Source organism: Saccostrea echinata, unplaced genomic scaffold (assembly GCF_033153115.1).
Source record: "Saccostrea echinata isolate AGI-Se365-2 ecotype Australia unplaced genomic scaffold, CSIRO_AGI_Sech_v1 ptg000030l, whole genome shotgun sequence".
In the NCBI taxonomy this organism is placed as follows: domain Eukaryota; kingdom Metazoa; phylum Mollusca; class Bivalvia; order Ostreida; family Ostreidae; genus Saccostrea; species Saccostrea echinata.
This window is the reverse complement of record NW_026889779.1, coordinates 25234474-25255704: the sequence shown is the minus strand read 5'-3', so window position 1 is coordinate 25255704 and position 21231 is coordinate 25234474. Positions and strand designations below refer to the sequence as shown.

General features: G+C 33.5%; 1 protein-coding gene and 1 long non-coding RNA gene across 2 annotated transcripts; one reads left to right on the top strand and one right to left on the bottom strand.

Moving 5' to 3' along the window:
- On the top strand, positions 1-1236 carry LOC133196973 (uncharacterized). Its single transcript, XM_061332816.1, has 2 exons — positions 1-697; positions 809-1236. Exons 1-2 carry the CDS (start codon positions 1-3, stop codon positions 1234-1236), a joined length of 1125 nt encoding a protein of 374 aa, XP_061188800.1.
- A 12314-nt stretch (positions 1237-13550) lies between these two features.
- On the bottom strand, positions 13551-14353 carry LOC133196608 (uncharacterized). The gene is made up of 2 exons (XR_009722385.1): positions 14243-14353; positions 13551-13844 (listed from the first exon to the last, which is right to left on the bottom strand). It is a non-coding gene; the product is annotated as an uncharacterized LOC133196608 (long non-coding RNA).
- Positions 14354-21231: the final 6878 nt, after the last annotated feature.

The window sequence follows — 21231 nt, the reverse complement described above, 5'->3', positions numbered from 1 at the left end:
ATGAGTGACTCTAAAATGAAAGGTGAGAACTCCTCACAGATACGAGGCCCTGGTTCAACGTCTTTACCCTCAGCGGTCACTGGCGCGTTAAGCCATATGTCTGTAATTGACACCAGCCTACGGGCAATAACGGCAAAGATGGACGCATTTAATACACTACAAGAATCAGTAAACAATATGCAGAAAGATTTATGGAATGGGGATGGTTTAGACGATAGAATAACTTACATCGCCCAACAACATGAAGACAATCAATCTGAAATTGAAACTCTAAAAATGGAAAATGTCACTCTCCGCAAAGAACTCCAACTGTTAAAATCAATCGTAGTAAATTTAGACAGGAGAGTGACACAGCAAGAAAAAGAAATTGTAGACCTGAGAGAAAGATCAATGAAAGATAACATTTTAATTCATAGTTTGCCAGAAGAGGACATCGAAAATCTCAATACAAAAGTTCACCAGCTTATTAGCGAGCACTTAAAACTTGATGTCAATTTTATCAAGATCCACCGCAATGGGCCTCGCCTATTAGGTATTAAACCTAGAACCATCACAGGAAAATTGCAAGACCTCAATGATAAGGACCGGATCCTCACAGCCCAGAGAGCAGTGCGCGAGAAAGATAAAAAAGAGAAAAGGGAGAAGAGCACTATACCGTTTTACATCACGCCACAAACACCGGTGCAAATCAACGAGAGTAGAAGGAGGCTATAGGAGTTCAACACACAATACAGGAGTAACAACGTTGAGACAAAGATAATTGGAAATAAAGTTGTGTTTCCTAACGGAAATGTGTTTCGTGAAAAAGTTACAACACCCAGAGCTGAAGATCTACTATTTGTGGACGAAGCAGAGGAGGAAAAGTTAAACGAGATAGAGGTAGTGCATAGTGATAGTATCCATGAGGGTGGCAATGTTTTCACTGCGGTGGCAACAAAAGTGAATGCATACGCAGAGGTTAGAAACTTTTACAAAAAAGTCATGAGTGACCCAAACTTCGCTAGCGCGCATCATAACGTCCTAGCCTATCGAATGCAAGACGCACAAGGAAACGTCCGCGACGGATATTGTGACGATGGTGAATACGGCGCAGGGCGGAGAGTAGTTCGGCTTCTAGGAGATCAAAGTGCCACCAACGTAGCTTTTGTCATTTCCAGAAAATCGGGAAGTCATATTGGGTCCAGACGTTTTGATATCATTTGTGATGCCGTGCTTAATGTTGCCAATAAACTGTGAACGAATATTGCCATACCCCCCCCCCCCCCCCCCATTTAATTTATAACATTTTTAGGTAATGCTTACATAGTGGTAAAATATAATGCACAGTTTTTTTTAAAACCACAATAATTATGTGGTTATTTGTATGAGTACACGCAGAAACCTTACATATAATTTCTGTATATATACATGAAGATATAAATTATATATCTCAATTTTGATACTGTTTGCTAATGTGTTTATATTTATTCTTTTTCTCTCTTCTCTTGCTTTGTTTTTGTTTGTTTGTTTTTTTAAAATATATTTTCAGTTCAGTTCTATTAAAAAAAAATAGTAATAGTATAGAATTTATTTTTCCTCTTGTCTTCTGTAGTTTCATAAAAGCTACAACTGCTATATATATATATATATATATATATATATATATATATATATATATATATATATATATATATATATATATATATATATATATATATGTATGTATATATATATACAATATTGTTCATTTGTATACTTTAAGCAACGCAAAATTACTATTTTCCGTTGCTTTTTTTCACGGTAAAAAGATAGTGTGCAGTAGTATGTATTTTTTCCCGCAAATTTATAGGGTATTCGGACATTTTTTTCAAATTATGTTGTAGTACTGTATGTCCGGTTATGAGGGGTGCAATGGTAAGCCCAAGTCGGCTATTCTTTCGCTTTATTATGACCACATTTGAGGCTACAAAACTTTCTTTTTGTAAATATGTTTCATTTTTGTTACATTGTCTTACTTTCCTTCTTTTTTCTTTTCTGTTTTCCACTTATCGGGGCTTGACAAAACAAATTTACCACGCGTTTTATGGAGGACCATGTTGAGAATAATCAATTAAGAATACTTACTGTTAACTGCCAGGGTCTTGGTGATAAAAATAAGAGAAAAGATGTTTTGAATTATTTAAAAGCTAAAAAGTTTGTTTTCTTCAAGATACACATTTTACAAGTAGTGAAGAAAATTTTATATAGTCACAGTGGGGATACAGGACCTTTTTCAGTTCCTTGAAGTCAAATTCTCGTGGGGTAGCAATCCTTGTTAATAACAACTGTGAGCTAGAAGTACACAAAGTTTGTAAAGATGACAGTGGGAATTTTTTGATTGCAGATGTTACAATTGAAGGTCTAAAATTTCTATTGATAAATATTTATGGTCCAAATCTAGATGCTCCAATTTTTTACTCAAACCTTTTAAAAAAGATTGAAGATTTTTATGTGTCGCAATATATAATAATGGGTGGTGATTTTAATCTGATTTTGAATAAAGAGGTGGACTCTATGAATTATAGAAACTTAAATAATCCAAAAGCAAGAGAAGAACTGTTAAATTTAATAGATAGTTTAAATCTTATTGATGTTTTCTGAGAAAATATCCAAAACTTAGACGTTTTACATGGAGGAGAAAAAATCCTATTAAACAGGCAAGACTAGATTTTTTCTTAATGTCTGAATCTTTACTGCCAATGTCAACAGATATTAAATATGAGAATAGTTATCGCTCTGATCATTCCCCAATAGTTGCATATTGTAAGCTAAACGAATTAACAAAAGGAAGAGGCTTCTGGAAATTAAATAATTCTTTGTTAACAGATAAAGTTTATGTTGGCCTAATAAAGCAAAAGATAACTGATGTCAAAACCCAATATGCATGTCCAGTTTATAGTATGGAAAACTTGGATTCTGTTAATGATGAAAATTTACAATTTATATTATGTGATAAATTATTTCTGGATACTTTGTTAATGGAAATTAGAGGAAAAACTATTTCGTATTCTTCTTTTAAGAAAAAGAAAACAAAAGAGCATGAAGCTCAGTTAGAAAAAGAGTTATTAGAACTGGAACAGAACATATGTCACCGAGGTACAGGGCACCAGTAGATAAGGGGAACTAACTCTGTAAATAGATTAGGAATTCTTACTTGCATACCAAAAGCAGGAAAACCAAGAGAATTTTTAAAAAAATTGGCGCCCCATTAGCCTTTTAAATGTTATTTACAAACTAGCATCTGGGTGTATATCTGAACGAATAAAAAAAGTCTTAAATAAATTAATACATACAGATCAAACTGGATTTTTAAAAGGAAGATATATTGGAGAGAATATTAGATTGATTTATGATATAATGGATTATACAGAATGCAATCAAATTCCAGGATTACTTATGCTTATAGATTTTGAAAAGGCTCTTGTTACTATCTCGTGGAATTTTATTTATGAAACACTTGATTTTTTCAATTTTGGAACCTCAATTAAAAACTTGATAAAGACTTTTTATAGCAATATTAAATCCTGTGTCATACAAAATGGTTTTATATCTAATTATATATATCCAGAAAGGGGTTGTAGACAGGGGGATCCTATATCACCTAATTTGATCCTACTATGTGCTGAAAATTTAGGTATTTTAATTCGCAAAAATAAAGATATAAGAGGTGTAACAATAGACGGAGAAGAGTACAAGATTTCTCAATATGCAGATGATACATCACTTATCTCTGATGGATCACCTGAATCTATGGATGGAATTCTTAGAGAATTAGACTACTTTGCAAAGGTGTCAGGACTCAAAATAAATTTTCAAAAAACAAAAATGATATGGATTGGTAGTAAAAAATTTTGAAAGGATGTATATCACCATTCTAGATGGAAGTTAGACTGGAGTAGCACAACTTTTGATCTTTTAGGGATTAAATTTTCAGTAGACTTACATAATATGATTAATCTCAATTATACACCAAAGTTAAGTGAGATTAAAAAACATTAAATCAGTGGAAAGTAAGAAAGTTAACCTCCATTGGTAGGTTAACTGTAATTAAAACATTGATTATCCCTAAATTAAATCACTTGATACTTACTCTACCTAATCCATCATTAGAAATTGTAAAAGTATTTGAGGATGAAATTTATTCTTTTCTTTGGGGAAGTAAAGTCCATAAAATAAAAAGAAATACTATCATTCAAGACTATAGAGATGGTGGCCTTAGAATGGTAGATTATTCAGAGTTTATGATAGCATTAAAATCAAGTTGGATAAGAAGATTAATCCATTCAGATTCCAAATGGGTAAAATTACTTCAATCACAACTACATACAGAGATTAAAAATCTTTGGTTAATGGGTCCAGATTTTACTGCTAAATTATGTAAGAAAATAACAAACACTTTCTGGATAGAAGTCTTTAAAAGTTGGCTTAAGATATGTCTTGTAGAACAACAGAAAGATACAAATTTATTCCAAGAACACATATAATATAATCCAAAAATCATCATGGACGAGTCTTCTATCTTTCTTAAAAGTTATTTTAATGCTGGTTTTGTTTTCATCAGTGACTTGTTTGACTTTGATAATAATTTTTTAAGCCTCGACACCCTTAAATTTTGTTGAATATTCTGGTTTGAAACAGGCAGTGTTAGATAGATTTGTGAACAAAAACCAAATGAATGTGTTGCTTTCTTATGGCCCAAATATACCCAATTCTGTGAAGATGTATTATATTAATGTGAAAGGATGTAAAGATATGTATAACATTCTAATTAATAGAAAGAAAGAAACAAGTACTTCAATTCTAAAATGGAATGAAGATGGATATTTATTCACTTTGCCTGAATGGAGTAAAATTTTTGAATTCCCATTTAAAGTTACACAAGAATCAAAACTTCAGTGGTTACAATTTCAAATTTTACATAGAATAGTTCCAACGAATTCATATCTTTTTAAACTTAAGATAAAGGAGTCCCCAGCTTGCAGTTTCTGTAAGAAGGACCTTGAGTCAATTGAACATCTTTTTGTTGAATGTTATATAGTAAAAGAGCTTTGGAATGATATTGAAGAGTGGTTTCTGTCTAAATTTAACATATCTGTAGTTTTTGACAGAACAACAATATTATTTGGTAAATATAAGTACAGGGATACACATATAGTGCAAAATTTAATTACTCTGATAATTAAAAATTATATTTTTTCAAGTAAATATAAAAGCCATCCACTTTTAAGTACAATGACTCTAAAAACAATTATTGTGGAAAGAATCTTGATTGAGAAATTTTTACTATTGAAAAAATGTAAATATACAGAGTTTGAAAATAACTGGCAGAGAATATGTGAAATGTTGTAATTTATATTTATCCCATGTTTACCCCTTTATCCCATGGATATGACTCATTGGATAATTTTTTCATATTCCACAGTTAAATGCAGTTGTGACGTCACAATGGTTTTAGCGTTAGCGTGATGAAGTAAAATAAAGTGGAGTCCTATATATAAAACAGTGTAAAACATTGGTTGTGAGGTATTAAACATGGGATAAAAAGAATCTCCCATGATTTGTAGTTGGATATGATTTTTATCCAACTCGTTGTGTGTTTTTATCCCCTCGCCAAGGCTCGGGGATAAAAAACACACAACTCGTTGGATAAAAATCATATTCAACTACAAATCATGGGAGATCCTATATGTATATAAATTTTTTAAGGAATGAATGTTGCTCATTACCACCATAATGTAAAAAAAATACTATGCCCCCTTCTTTATTATATTTATTTATTTATTTTTTTATTATTTTTAGCTCACCTCAACGAAGTTGGGGGAGCTTATGTAATACCCTCAGCGTCGGCGTCCCAGGTTAAGGTTTTTGGAGCAGTTTTCTTTTCAAGTACTTCTATGGCCTGTATTAGTCAGAGATGCATGGAGGATGCTTCTAGTGTATTTCATTGTACCAGTCAAGGTTTCAGATGCTGCAATTTCAGCTAAAGAATGACCAGGTTAATGTTTTTGGAGCAGGTTAAAGTTTTTGGAGCAAGTTTAAGTTTTTGGAGCAGGTCTGATTTCCAAGTAACTATAAGCCCTATATTGACCAAACTTGCATGGATGATACATCTAAGGATGCACACTACTGAACTTCCTTTGGATGCTGGATCTGACCTACATTTTCCGGATGAGTGACTAGGTTAAAGTTTTTGGAGTAGATCTCATTTCCAAGTAACTATAAGCCCTATATTGACTAAACTTGCATGGATGATACATCTAAGGATGCACACTACTGGACTTGCTTCGGATGCTGGATTTGACTTACATTTTCCAGATGAGTGACCAGGTTAAAGTTTTTGGAGCAGATGTCATTTCCAAGTAACTATAAGCCCTATATTGACCAAACTTGCATGGATGATACATCTAAGGATGCACACTACTGGACTTGCTTCGGATGCTGGATCTGACCTACATTTTCCGGATGAGTAACCAGGTTAAAGGTTTTAGAGCAGATTTCATTTCCAAGTAACTATAAGGTCTATCTGAACCAAACTTGCATGGATGATGCATCAAGGGATAAACAATCTCAAACTTGCTTCGGATGCTGGATTTGACTTACATTTTCTGGATGATTGACAAGTTTTAAGTTTTCAGATAAGTCTATTCCCAAGTAACTGCAAGCCCTCTCATACCAAAATTGCATAAATGTTGCATCTAGGGATGGACACTACTAGATTATTAGTTTAGTGTGGGACTTTGCCTTACTTAAAGACAACATTCGTTGAGGTGAGCTCTGTAGTCTCTGATTACCTGTGTTTTTTATTTTTTTTTACTTTCTCCCTCCTTTTTCTCTATTTCTTCTTTCTTCTTTTTCTTCTTCCTTATTAAACCAACTTTCACATAAGTGTATGTGTGTAAATGTATATCTATGTATGTAAATGTACTCTGTATATGGTATTCTTAATATGCACATGAGTGAAGATATATGCTTATTTGATATAAATGTGAAAGCTGAAATAAATATTTAAAAAAAAAAAATCCTGACCTAGGAGATTGACCTATTTCTAAAAAAAAAAAAGCATTAACATTGGCCCTAACTTTTGAACGGTTGGTGCTAGGGTTTTCATTCTTCACATATATAACCCTTGTGACAAGACCTTCCTTTTTTGGATACCAACAATATTGACCTTTTGACCTTGATCTTGGAGTTTGACATGCTTTTGAAAAACTTTAAACTTAACCATAACTTTTGAACGGTTGGTGCTAAGGCTTTCATATTTCACATGTGTATTCCTTATGACAAGACAATCCTTTAAATACAACAATTGTAGCGCATTGACCTTGACTGTGGAGTTTGACCTACTTTTGGAAAACTTTAACCTTGGCCAGTACTTTTGAATGGTTGGTGATAGAGCTTTCATATTTCACATGTGTATTTCTTGTGAGAAGGCCTTTCCTTGGGCATCATTCATTTTCACCATTTGACCTTGACCTTGATGTTGGACTTACTTTTGAAAAACTTTAACCTTGGCCGTTACTTTTGAACAATTGATGTTAGGACTTTCATACTTCACATATGTAATCCTTGTGACAAGACCTTACTTTCGATACCAACAACATTGAACCTCTGACCTTGACCTTGGAGTTTGACCAACTTTTGAAAAACTTTAACCTTGGCCATATCTTTTTAATTGTTGGTGCTAGGGCTATCATATTTCTCCTGTGTATTTCTTGTGAGAAGGCCTTTCCTTGGGCACCATTCATTTTCACCATTTGACCTTGAACCTCGATGTTTGACTTACTTTTGAAAAACTTTAACCTTTTCCACATCTTTTCAATGGCTGCTGCTAGGGCTTTCATATTTCATGGTAAAATCCATCTGGACAAGACCTTTTGCTTTAAAAAGTCGGATAAGTCCCACATAAAATTCCGAGAATTTCTACCGACACACACACACTCGAGTTTCCCTTTATCTATATAAAAAAAACTATCGAAGGACCAATCTCGCACAGACATGGGTACTTATGAAATTTCGTATTGTATGAAGGGACTCTCACTTCAACTACTAAATAATGAGTCTTTTTTACGTCTGCAATATGATAGCGTCTTTCGTAATTGCCAATAGCTGATTGTCTGTAGGTTAAATGTGATCTACGGGGGGACTCGATCAAATAGCTCCCTCTTTAAAAATGTCCATTTCACTTGTATTCTAATGTATTATTGATATTTTTATATTTTGTTATCTTCTGTAATCATTTAAGTCTCTTAAGGCGTCATTACTCAAACAACATATAACTTAATTGCTCTCCTGTGCGCCGTAACGTCATCCAAAGTCGCCATTTTTCGTATGTTGCGTTCATCACTTTTCCATTTCAAATTCTCGAAAGTCAGAAAAAAATTAAGAAAATTCCTTGAAATTGTCCATAATAGATAGTGAATTGAAAATATGTTGGGTTTTACTCCCTTATCTATTTAATACCTTTATTTCGAAATAATATTCGCATATCCCCTAAAAAAGTCGATTTTTTTATCGTGTGCCGTAGGACAATAGCCTGTGCACATTCAAATATAATGAAATCGCTATCTTTGCCTATGTATTTTTAAAAATAATAAGATATACTTCAATGAAATATGGAGACAACGAACAGTATTCAAGTTCAAAGTCCATTAAAACAATACAAATCGGGAGCAGGGCAAACACGGACCTCCAAAAATATCAGAGGTGGGATCAGGTGCTATGGAGGACTGAGCATCCCCTGCCGAGCGGTCACACCCGCATCTGCGTCATATGAATACAAAAATGGGTCTGCTAATAAGGGTGTGCAATTAGTACCCAACTGGAATTCCAACAGATTGTTGAAAGACTGATCTCCAAAACCTACACAGATATTGTCAATCAGAAACTCAAGCATTTTTATCAACCTCAGAGTACTTGTGTTTACAATCAGAATGTTTTTTTTTTAACAAAATAATTTTGCAAATGACTAGTGAAAAGGTAAGTATCTTTTCGACTTCCATTTTGTTGGGAAAGCAGCTGTCAATGTTGTCAAAAAAGCCTGGATATGATAAACAAGCATTTGCTGAAAATTTCAGTTCAATCTGTGAATTATTTTTCAATAAAAACGCGATGTCCACGATTTTCCAGACAACCCTCGTATATACATTAATAAGTTTGTTATTGTGTTTCATGTTATTGTGCTATGTATGTAATTGTATAATGTAAAATAAATATTGTAAAGCTTAGGAGATATCTGTCGCACTAAATAAAATAAAATAATCGAATCAAAAATGTTGGTTAATATTTAAAAAAAAAAAATAGCATCAATTTCTAAATATTTTCCTTAAGATTCTTTACAATTTAGAAAAAAAAAATCATGTTCTCACAAACAGACGTGGGATGAGTAAGAATATTTTCAATGTGAAGTAATTGATTTAAAATAAAAAATAGTGCATTTTTTCTTTTCAAAAATGATCGTTGAATGACAAATATATGTGGTAAGTCATTAGAAAATAATGTAAATATAAGATATGAATTTTAATTTTTGAGAATTTATGAAGTACATGTATGAACTACAACGCTTTACGCCTGCATATGAAGCGTCGTAGTTCATGTCCTCATGAATTCTCAAAAATTAAATTCATTTCTTTTTGTCGTGTAATAAAAATATATTTCATTAGCAATGTAACAATGTCACCGTTGTCTGTCTGTCCCTCAATTGGTAACAATGATCTTAATATTTAATATTTACAAAGTTTATCTGAGAAAGTTATGTCATGAATTTTGCGTAGGTCACAATTTATTAACGACTAAATAATGTTTGGTCTATTAAAGGTTCGTCTCAGTGGTAAGCTCTTGTAATGTGCAATGTCACATTGAAATAATGTCGTAGATTTGTTTAAATAATTATTCATAAAATTTGAAAAAATACATTCATTTCTATGTTGTTTACTATGAATGACAAAAATGACTATGAACTTTACTAAATTAATTATTTTTTATGACTATCACCTTTCATAAACAAGAAGAAAATCGTAAATTTGCAGGGAATTTTTAAGAAAAGAATAAGTATTTTTTATTGCAAAATAAATTCCAGGAAAAAGCCATCTCATCTATTTTCCGTGTCTTCTTTTTTTTCATTTAAAAAACTTTCAGTGGCCATTACAGTACTTTATTTTTATTATTAATTGTTTAAAATAACTATAGATTAAAAAAAAACATACAAGTATAGATAGTAGTAACAGCATTAATGCGGATATTCCCTAATAAGATAACGTTACAATCAGACATCACATCCCATATAGATTTACTCATCATGGTTCATATCTGAAAAAAAAATATCAGACAGAGCATGAACTTTGAAGATAATGAACAGTAGTCATGCTCAAAAGTCCAATGAAACAATACAAAGTTGTAGCAATACGAGTCTGTAAACAGGACATAAAACAAACACACACACACAGAAATTCTACAAATTCTAGATATGGGTTCAGCATTCCTAGGAGGAGTAAGTGTTTCATGTGGACCGGTCACAGTCGCCGTGAACCTTGTGTATTGATCAGGTAGATTAATATTCCATAGTCAAATTTTGTATAAAAAAGGCATAAAAAATTGTGTGAAATATGTCACTCAAAATACAATCCAATGATAGGTTAAAATTATTAATAAGGACATTAAAACGACCGTAGAATTTACGAAGTGCTGACAACAGCACTTAAAAGATGTAATTGAAATCCCTGTAACATCACCTAGCCTGTCTCGGTTTAAGCCTGCCTTGATCGTACTCAGTGCATGCTCTTGGGTATCGAATAAGTTGGGAGACATATACTCCATATGCAGGTGAAAGTGGAATTACTTCATAAATAATGATGCTGCAAAAGCTTGCGTAATCTCGTTTGTCATGCAATTTAGTTGTTAGTTGGCCCATAGTCAGTAAAACATCCAAATACAAAACAGATGTGGCAGACGCTGTGGTGTCTTTTATTTTGAATTCGGATATATTGAGTCGACATATGAATGGAATTAATATTTGTTAATAATTTAATTTTAGTTGTAACATTTGATTGTTGCAACATTTTATTGGATAAAAGATTTTAGTTGTAACATTTGATTGTTGTAACATTTGATTGGATAAAAGATTTCGTATATATCGTATAACATAAGTTGCCTACGTCACAATGAGTTACGTCAAAAACGTATTACTCCGCCTGACGTAACTTTTAAAATATGCTCAATTTGAAGCCATTTTTGGAGGAAAAATTGTCTTATTGTCAACACTGAAATTAAATTATAAGGAATGAAGCTTATTTTAACCTATGTTATATGATATAACATAACTTGGGACAGTTTACGCTTTTTTATAAACCGCTTCGCGGTTTATAAAGCATAAACTGACCCAAGTTATGTTATATCATATAACATAGGTTAAAATAAGCTTCATTCCTTAAATAGACAAAATGTCGATATCTGAATATCGAGTTCAAGACCAAAGCAAGTAATTTCTTCTTGTCATTTAGAAGCATTTGAAGACATTCTGCTTCGTAGAATAATAAAAACAGGTCGGCTAATAAAGGAGCACAATGAGAGACCATCAACTGATGTAAAATGAACAGGTGCCCCCCCCCCCCCCCCCCACACACACACACACAGAAACATCAGAGATTCACACATACGGGGGGGGGAGATGAATCATCTTGGGCCGTGGTAATAAAATCCTTCTTTGATAATATACCCTCCAGTTCGAATAAAAAAACAGACACATTAAAAAAACTGCTGTAGCTTTTATATTGAATGGATTTGCAATATTTCCAAAAAATATAGAGACAATTGTTAAGAATTTGACATAAACAAAAACCCTGTACGGGAGGGATATTAAAATTAAATGAAAAGCAAGTGAAATATGAGTAGAGATTGTGACCAATCAAGCTGTTTGAATACTTTTATATTCAAAACGTCTATTCCAAGAAACGTTTTTCCTCCTTCCACCCCCTCCTCTCCACGTAGCGAAAAAAGCGAGGATTCCACCCAACCCACCCCCAGATCGGACAATATAGCTGTTGCATTTAATCTGTCCGTCCGAAATTACTAACGCCATAACTATTTTTTGCAGCTAATCTGAAAATACATAAATACATTGGCCATTAAATAGGTTCAATTAATTGATCTTTTTTTTTTAACTTTCTGCTTTGAAACGACTCATCTAGAATATTGATACTGACGCAAAGTCACCCCTTCAGGACTTAACATTATGAAAGTGGTCGACACTTCGAAATTAAAAGGATCCATGAGTATTTGAGATTTCCCGGTACTTGCTGTAATAACGAAGCATATGCTCCATTTTATCTAATTATGACCAACTGATATGCTTATCAGATAACTTTACTCTAACGCCCAGTAGACTTATCACACGTTAATGCAAGTCTGATATGAAGAAAATCTTAGGAAATTAATTATAAATAATAGAAAAGGTAATATCTTTGTCTTCATCGTTTTTCTTTTCCGAGTTGATCTTCTCGAAACTCAGTGCATGGGTTCAGAAATAATACAGACTCTATTCTGAACTCGTGTGGACAATCATATGATGATTCAGTTTTGTACCATTACTTGGTTAAAATCTATTTTTAAAGAAACAATGTTAAATCATTTTTACAAGAATGCTTTAGTGGGGGTTGAAAACTCATCTAAATGCTTAAATCATATGGTAAAGCTCGAGTTTTACTATTGGTGCAAACAAATCTGTATTGGACACATCCATATTAATGGATGATTACTGTGGATTGGTAGAAACGTCAACCTTATCTTGTCAAAAAATCAATTGACACAAACTGATGTTCAACAGAAAGATAGTGTTTGTATTCAGACATTTTAAAGTTACCTAGACACGTATGGGAGTAATAATGTCTCTTAAAAAATGTGTGACAAAAGTACTAGTACAACCTTACCCTTTTTAACAGTTAAAGACTTAAAACATGACATTTCATTTTATACTGGTCTGCTAAATAACCCAGATAGCAAGACATTGTTGGTCCAACGTTGGCCCAATTTTTTTTCCAACGTTGGCCCACTGTTGGTAGTCCTACGTTGGCCCACGGTCATTTTGCTCATCGGCCCAACGTTGGTCCAACATGATGGCATATTGTTGGGCCATCGTAGGTATAATTGTAAGCCAACTAACAGCCAACCTTAACAACTGGTTGGTTAGGTTGGCCCAATGTTGGGCCTTTGTTGAAATGTCAGATGGCATATTGTTGGACCAACGTAATTATTATTGTAAGCCAACTAACAGCCAACATAGAAACAACATTTGCAATCGGTTGACCCTTCATTGAATGATTGGTCCGATATTTACGGTTTATTGGCCTTAAGCTTCTTTCTGTTGGCCAATTGTTGGATGAAACTTGCATCTGTTTAAATAAATTGAATGAATACTTCTTGAAAATACATTTATAAATAATTCTTTATATAGACCTTTCTCATAATTGTTTTAAAAAAATAATACACACTTCAACCTGCACTCATCATGCATACACGTTCAAAGAAAACATTACAAGTGATTCACTGTAAAATTATTTTATAGATATATATCAATTCAATCAGAATTTACAAAATTACTTTTAAAATAGATAATGGTGGAAATGTATGAAAAAATATTAATTTAAAGTTCTTAATCCTGGCTCACTTCCTCTATCACTGTCCTTTTGTTTTGTTTCCCGCTCTTTCTTTTTTCCTCCCTTTGTCGCCTCCCCAGGCCTCCATCTTGATCTTAGGCATACGTACTTCATACAGTCCTTCATGTTCTTCAGTTTCATTGTCAATTACCGCTACAACATTTGTTTTCCTTACAGTCTCTGATTGAAAATACAAATAATTTGGTATTTGAAACAAAGCAAATACTGGTACAGACTCCAATATATAAATCATGTAATTAAGTCTTTTAAAGACAACGATGTAAAATACTAGTAGTACATGTTGATCTATAAACCTTAGTCATAATCGTGTATGCAATAGACAATAGATGGAGACAAGTTGAAAGATGTTTTTTACCTTACTTCTTATTGTATTTCTTAATGAGCACTAGAAGTTATTGTAAATAAAAGTTTAAAGTACATGTATGTGCCAAGTGTATACACATATATAATTCATATTTACATTAACTTATATAGTGCTTGTGAGCATAAACAAGAAAAGGATGAATTCCGAACAATTTTAACAGTAAACTTGAATTAATATGAATAATTATACTTACATCGCTTCTAAGATGCAGCTGTAACAATGGTATAATCCATAGTTTTTAAATCTCCCTTCTTACTTGCTCTGCATTTTGAGTCTATCACCCACCTGTGAGCAATTGAATCTGACAGCTCACCCAGCAGTTTGGTGTTTTAATCGCCGCGACTCTCCAAGCTTTAGCGAACGCCTAACTTTTGTTTCAATTTAATTATAAAGCTATGTTATCTTGATTTATGTATATATGTAGGCTTCATTCACATCCTGTTCTTGGGAACTTTTTAAATGTTATTCAGTCTTCTCTTATTCTCATGAATACAACGCTCATGAAATAATTCATAATTTAGAGCTAAAGATTTTAAAACTAATAAATAATCATGCACCCACTTAAAAAAAAAAAAAAAAAAAAAACGTTTTGGTGCTGTGATCACTTTAGTTCAAAGATAAGAATGGTGAAAATATCAGATCTAAACAGATGCAGTCATGCAATTAAAAGCAAGGACAGCGAATGTCCTCTGTTATTTCAGAATGTACATCTAAATTAATGTTTTGCAATCAAATAAGCTTGCAACACAACAGTTCAATGGGGCAACATTGGGAACATAACGATTTAAGAACTTGGAACCAACGTTGGCCCAACGTAACGCTCATCAGCTTACATGGACACCATCATTTAGTTGGCAGTACAATAATTGGGCCAACATTGGCCCAATATAAATATCCCATTTTGAAACATTTATACATGCTAACATCGGGCCAACGCTGGGCCGACGTACTACTACCAACTTGATTAGACATTTTCAGTAAGGGTGTATTACAAACGTTGGGCCAACATTGGGCCAACATTAGAATCCTATCTCCCTTTGAAAGTTGAGCGAATATAGAAGTTGGTTACGTTGGACCAACGTTGGGCCAACATAGGAATCCCAACAAGATCAAGAAGGTTGACATGGATACATTGGTCCAACGTTGGCCCAACGTTGTCCACCCAACGCCAACCATACAACCATTTACCAATGTTGGCCCAACGTAGTCATGCTATCTGGGTAAGGAGACCTTTATTTATTATTCCAACATCTATCAGACTACCATAATTGTACAGTTCCTGATAACGGAGGAAGACCCCAAAATAAGAGATATTGATGAGTTTTTAATGGTATTAATGCGTTTGAAGATGGGACTCTTAATTCAAGGTTTGGCTAAAAGATTAAATATATCTGTGTCAGCCTGCAGTAAAAAAAAATTTAGTGAATGTTATATCTGATGTATGAGCATCTAGACTTTTTAGTAGCTTGGCCAGAACGGAATGTTATCAAAGAAAACATGCCTGACAGTTTTAAACGAAGGTACCCAAATTTTTGTGTAATTATTGACTGTACCGAGATCTACACAGAAACACCTCAGTCACTTTCCAACAAAGGAAAGATGTATTCAGACTATAAGTCACACATGACTTGGAAAGTCCTCATTGGAATTAGCCCTAGTGGAGTGATTACACATGTCTCAGATTTATGGAGTGGAATTACATCTGACAAACAAGTCACAAAGTTGTCAAAATTAATTGAAAAAAAATGTGAACCTGGAGATGCAATAATGGGTGGCAAAGGGTTCCTGATAGCTGGTCTTTGTACTCCAAATGGAATTCATCTCATTATCCTCCTTTGAAGAAACATGGTAGGCTAACAAAATGTGAAATGAAAACACCCCCAGAAGGATTGCCAATTTAAGAATCCATGTCGAACGAGTAATGGAGCGAATAAAAAACTTATTCAAGGTGTAACTCCAATATCACTTCATGACAAGGTGTCCAAAATTGTGTTTGTTTTGTGTGCTCTCTGTAATCTCATTCCTCCACTTATTCAAACATAGTTGATCTACTTTGAAAATGTATCTATCATAAGATGCGTTAAATACATCATTGTTTGATTGTTTAAAAGCAATTATGCAACATACGGCATATGTGGAGGAAAACTTGTACGTAGTTATACTGTTTAATAAATAGCAAAAATCTGCATACGTCTTTACATTATTTATACCTCAGTATGTCATGATCAACCAAGAAATCAAGTGTTCCAAAGATTATAGCAATGATGAGCCAGAACGACTTGCACTGGGAAAAAAATCTTTTTAAAATTCTACCTTTAAAAAGATTCAGAAAACTATCAATTCATGTTTATTGTTAAAAAAAGAGTTTTTAAATGCATTATATCCTTGTATAATTGCCATGACCTTTGATCTTATTTAAAATTTATTTCGATGTACTAAATTAAGAGGTACTGTATGAACCTACATTTAGAAAAAAAAGATAAAATACTCCACACTAAATATATTGATATGCTCACAAATATTACAAAATATGTCAAAATTGATTATGGTATGAGAGTACATGTACACATACCCTTAATGCACAGTTATGTCATACCTGATTAGAGACCATTAGTGACATATGTAAACACTCATCAAAAGTTTGATTTAAGACCCTTTTTAACTCTGTCTGAAAAAAGCTCAGGTAACACTGCAGAACAATAAAAAAAAATCAGTTTTGGAAGCATTTCATTTTCCCAAAGTTCCCCATTATATAAAAATGTTTCGATTTCGAGACCTTTATTTGTCCATGTAATAAAGTGACACCGCTTTCTTTGACTGATAGCCATTTCTCCTTGTACATGATAATAAAATGCATGATTTCTCTTTAATCGTAAATTTCCTTTTTCACCTAAGCTAAAACAAATTATCACTTAAAGCTGCTTCTTTGGGATGTACATTTTTAAAGCTGTATGGACACTTTACCTCAATAACACCATGGTAATGCTTGCAGTGAGGAAAGTACACTAGTCCATCAAGGATGGCACCTAAGTGAGGTAGCGATTCCCGGACACCTAGTCCAGTCTCCTGGAATGTAAGTGGTGGGTGTATCTCCCTCACCTTGAGCAGGTAGCAGTCAATGTCTACTTTTTAATGCTCTCTCCCCTATTCAACTGCTTAGTCTGAAAAAGATGGACAGTATGCAAGAATATACTTTAGTAAATTGTCAGGTAGTTTCTGGTTTTCTCCGTACAATTTTACCAAAGTCTGAGGCAGTAAGTCGCCCATGCCTGGCTTCTCTCCAGATTGGGTTGATGTGTTGATCTTCAGTCATTTCATGAATAATTTCACACTCTTTTGCTGAAACCTGAAGAGACTCAAAATATTGCTTAAATTGTTTTTTTTACATTCCTCTGAAAAGATCAACATTGTTCATGTAAGAAAAAGTTATTTGGTGAAGTTCGGGTATAGCTTTTGCACCTGGGGGTAATGTTTCAATAGCTGAGAATTTTTTTTTAGCCATCCATCAATTCGATTTATTTTTTAAAGTTTTTATTTAAAAACTTGAATAGATGATAAGGTAAGGTCTGGATATTTTCTCCCTGACACTATATGAACCTCGATTGTTTTTCCCAGTTTTGTTTTGTTGAAATCCATGCCCTCTGCCTTTTTTGGTGAAAGATTTCTGTACGTGGCTTTATCCATTCACAAGCTTTTGAAGTTGAGTAATTTTACCGGTGTCCTTTTTTTTTTACTGTTATATCCACAATTCCATAGAATAATGCTGAAATATGGTTGCAAGCACCCCCTTCTCTAGATTTAAAAAAAGAAATTTGATTTTTTTTAAAAAAATAATAATCATTATAACAACAGAGTACTAGTTGCATGTTAAATTTTATAACTGATGAAAATTGCAGTGAAAAAGTACCTGAACATGTGGTACTTTATTTTCAAACATTTCTTATTAGATGTCTAATAATCCTTACAAACAAAGATACATAGCTGGTTCCAGTAAATGTTCAACCAAGCCTCTTTCTTTACTCCTCACTAAGATATTAACAGTAGTGAAGGAGAAACTTCAAGAGTACTGTGCAACAATATATTCGAGAAGTGGTGTAAATCAAATATGGATACTTAAAAATTCCAAGGAACTTTTGGAAAATTTGAAATCACAAGATTTTACCAAAATCAACAGCTTAAAAACTTAAGACTTTTCAACTTTATACACAACCATTCCCCACGATAAATTAAAGATCATGCTTTTTGATATCATTGACAGCTGCTTTTTCAATAAAAATGGAACTCGTAAATTTACATACCTTGTCATTGGCCATTTACAAAATTATTTTGTTGAAAAACATTCTGATTGTACACACAAGTACTCTGAATTGACATTAAAAAGATGCTTGAGTTTCTGATATGTGGTTTTTGGAGACCAGGTCTTCCAACAAAATAGTGGAATTCCCATGGGTACCAATTGCACCCCGTTATTAGCAGACCTTTTTTGTATTCATATGAAGCAGAATTTGTCCAAAATCTTTTACGTGAAAAGAAGAAAACACTTGTTGTGGCTTTCAACTCGACATTTAGATATATCGACGACGTATTGTCAATTAACAATGGCTATTTCCATTCTTATTTCGATACGATATATCCCGGTGAGTTTGAGATAAAAGGTACCACAGAGTCTGCAACATCTGTTTCATATTTGGATATTTTACTTGAAAAAGACGTTAATGGTAATCTAACAACCAAGCTTTATGATAAACGCGATGACTTTAACTTTTCAATCGTCAACTTCCCTTACCTATGCAGCAATATACCTTCATCACCTGCATACGGGGTATATATCTCTCAGTTGATTCGATACGCAAGAGCATGCTCTACGTATGTACAATTTCTAAAAAGAGGTAAATTATTGACAAACAAGTTGATGAAACAAGAATATCAGCTGTCTCGTTTAAAGTCATCATTTCGTAAGTTCTATGGTCGATACAATGTCCTTGTCAGCAAATACAATTTATCATTGAGTCAAATGCTGACAGACGTTTTTCATACTAATTGTTAGGCCATTATTTACACAGTGAATTGTCGACGGATTTTTCCGTTATTTCCCGATCATGACAAGGAGCACACGGCGGGTTTGACTGGTCGGCAGGGGATGCACACTCCTCCATGGCACCTGATCCCACCTCTGATGTTTGGAGGTCCGTGTTTGCTCTGCTCCTATTTTGTATTGTTTGATGGACTTTGAGCTTGAATACTGTTCGTTATCTCCATATATTTCATTCATGCGCACGCACGTCTGTAGGAAGCAATTTCAGTTGGGGGGGGGGGGGGGGAGGGGCATGGACATACATTTTCAGTTGGGGGGCGCTATCAACTACCAATATTCCTTGACAAGCAAAACAAGTCATCAGACGTTTTTATTGAGGGGGCACAAGCATAAAGTAGATATATTTTCTACAATAATCTATTCATCGGCAAAATAATTCCCCCCCCCCGTGCCCCCTCCCGGTTTCTACGGCCATGACACGTACCTGTATTGAACACATTGTTACCTGACAAGCTAGTGGATATACTAATATTGTGCATTAGAAAATGTTTTAAATTTACATTTATCTAGAATAATTATCATGATTATATTATACAATTTACTTATCCTGCAACACAGCTACATATGTACATTCTGCTCTACCAGTGACTTTTGACAAACACAAACAAGTCCCGTACGCAGGTTTTTTTACTTTTGTCTTTGGTTGGTATTGACGGTAAACAGACACATTTTATAATACAATGTGAAGTCTTTTGAAACTCAATCAATTTCAATATTCTGTACATGACCTTCATCACAAAATATTTTGGCTTTTAATTGACGCCTTGCGGACTGTTGAATGTACGTTTACTTAAAGGGTTTTTATTACGTATCTATTTTTTTTTAATGAAACACTATTATATATTCTTGAAACATATAATTATCGTTTATATATGAAATAACTTTGAAAACAGTCATAATTAGGCTATAAAACGCCCGTAATGTAGAGTTCTCGAAGTAAAAATCTCCACTTATTAGATAGGGGTCACGTGGTACTGAAAGTCATAGGTGTCAATGGTCAATTAGAACTCGTAAAGCTTATATCGTAAGAAAAATGTATGAAGTAGATTTTGATGTTAAATAATATACACTACACAATAAGGTCGGTGGAAATTTTGACATCGATGATATTCTTTTAATTATAGACGGTCAATCTTTTATGTATGAAAGTCTAGTAATGAATAATAACCAAGGAAAAATGCCGACAATAGGAGAGGACACTGAAGGCGAAGCCGTTGACAACTCTGGACTTCCAACTAAATAGAACGAGTAACTGAAGTTGGACTTTGTAAATATTTATAAATATGATAATTTTAAATTCAACTTCTTCATTATTTTAATAAACTATGTATAAATATTCTATCTGTTCCAGTGAATATCATATACTGTAAATGGTGTTTCTTCAACACTGTTTGATGGCGCCGTACGCCATTACGAAGTTCACAACATTCCTACTAGCATGTACTAGATTCTGTGCGACTTTAAAAATGCGTGTTGGGTATTTTTTCCCCCTTTTAAAAAGGTACCATGTCCTTAAAATATTTTATAGTACAGAAAAAAATCGTGATCGGGCATAAAAGATTGTTCTGAATGGTGACAAAGCCCTTGCGTTTGCAGAAAAAAGGGCGCCCTTTCACCTTCTCGACCAAGTCCAGGAAATGTGGAAAAAGTCTTCCTAAAACCTTTCTTGTGCGCATTTGTGCATCCTAAAGCCACAGATTATATCTTACTAGCTGTCAATTATCCAATTATCACTTATTTATTTACGAACAAGTTTAATAGACACAACGAATGAGCCGTTTTGTATACACAATAAGTAAATCTAACCATAATTCCTTTGCGCCCTTTGCTCCCCGTATAAGTTTGGGTTTGTTTCCAAAAGTTGGTTGTCCATACTTTTTAAGAAACTCAATTAGTTTTTTTTATTCATTTCATCAAGAAATTCCATTTTTAACGATTTTACATAACATACTTGAAGTTTGATCCATCATCAGCAATTTTACCTATCGGAAGATTAAAACCTCCAATACTAGAGAGTGCATATGGGGAAGTAACTAGGATATCGAAAAAGGCTATAGTAGAAATGGTCGAAATTAACATTTTACATT

Bases quoted from the DNA above. Each gene is read 5' to 3' on its own strand.
- LOC133196973 (XM_061332816.1), top strand. From the start codon at position 1: ATGAGTGACTCTAAAATGAAAGGTGAGAACTCCTCACAGATACGAGGC. The intron at 698-808 runs GTAGAAGGAGGC...TTCGTGAAAAAG, and splicing joins ACCGGTGCAAATCAACGAGA to TTACAACACCCAGAGCTGAA.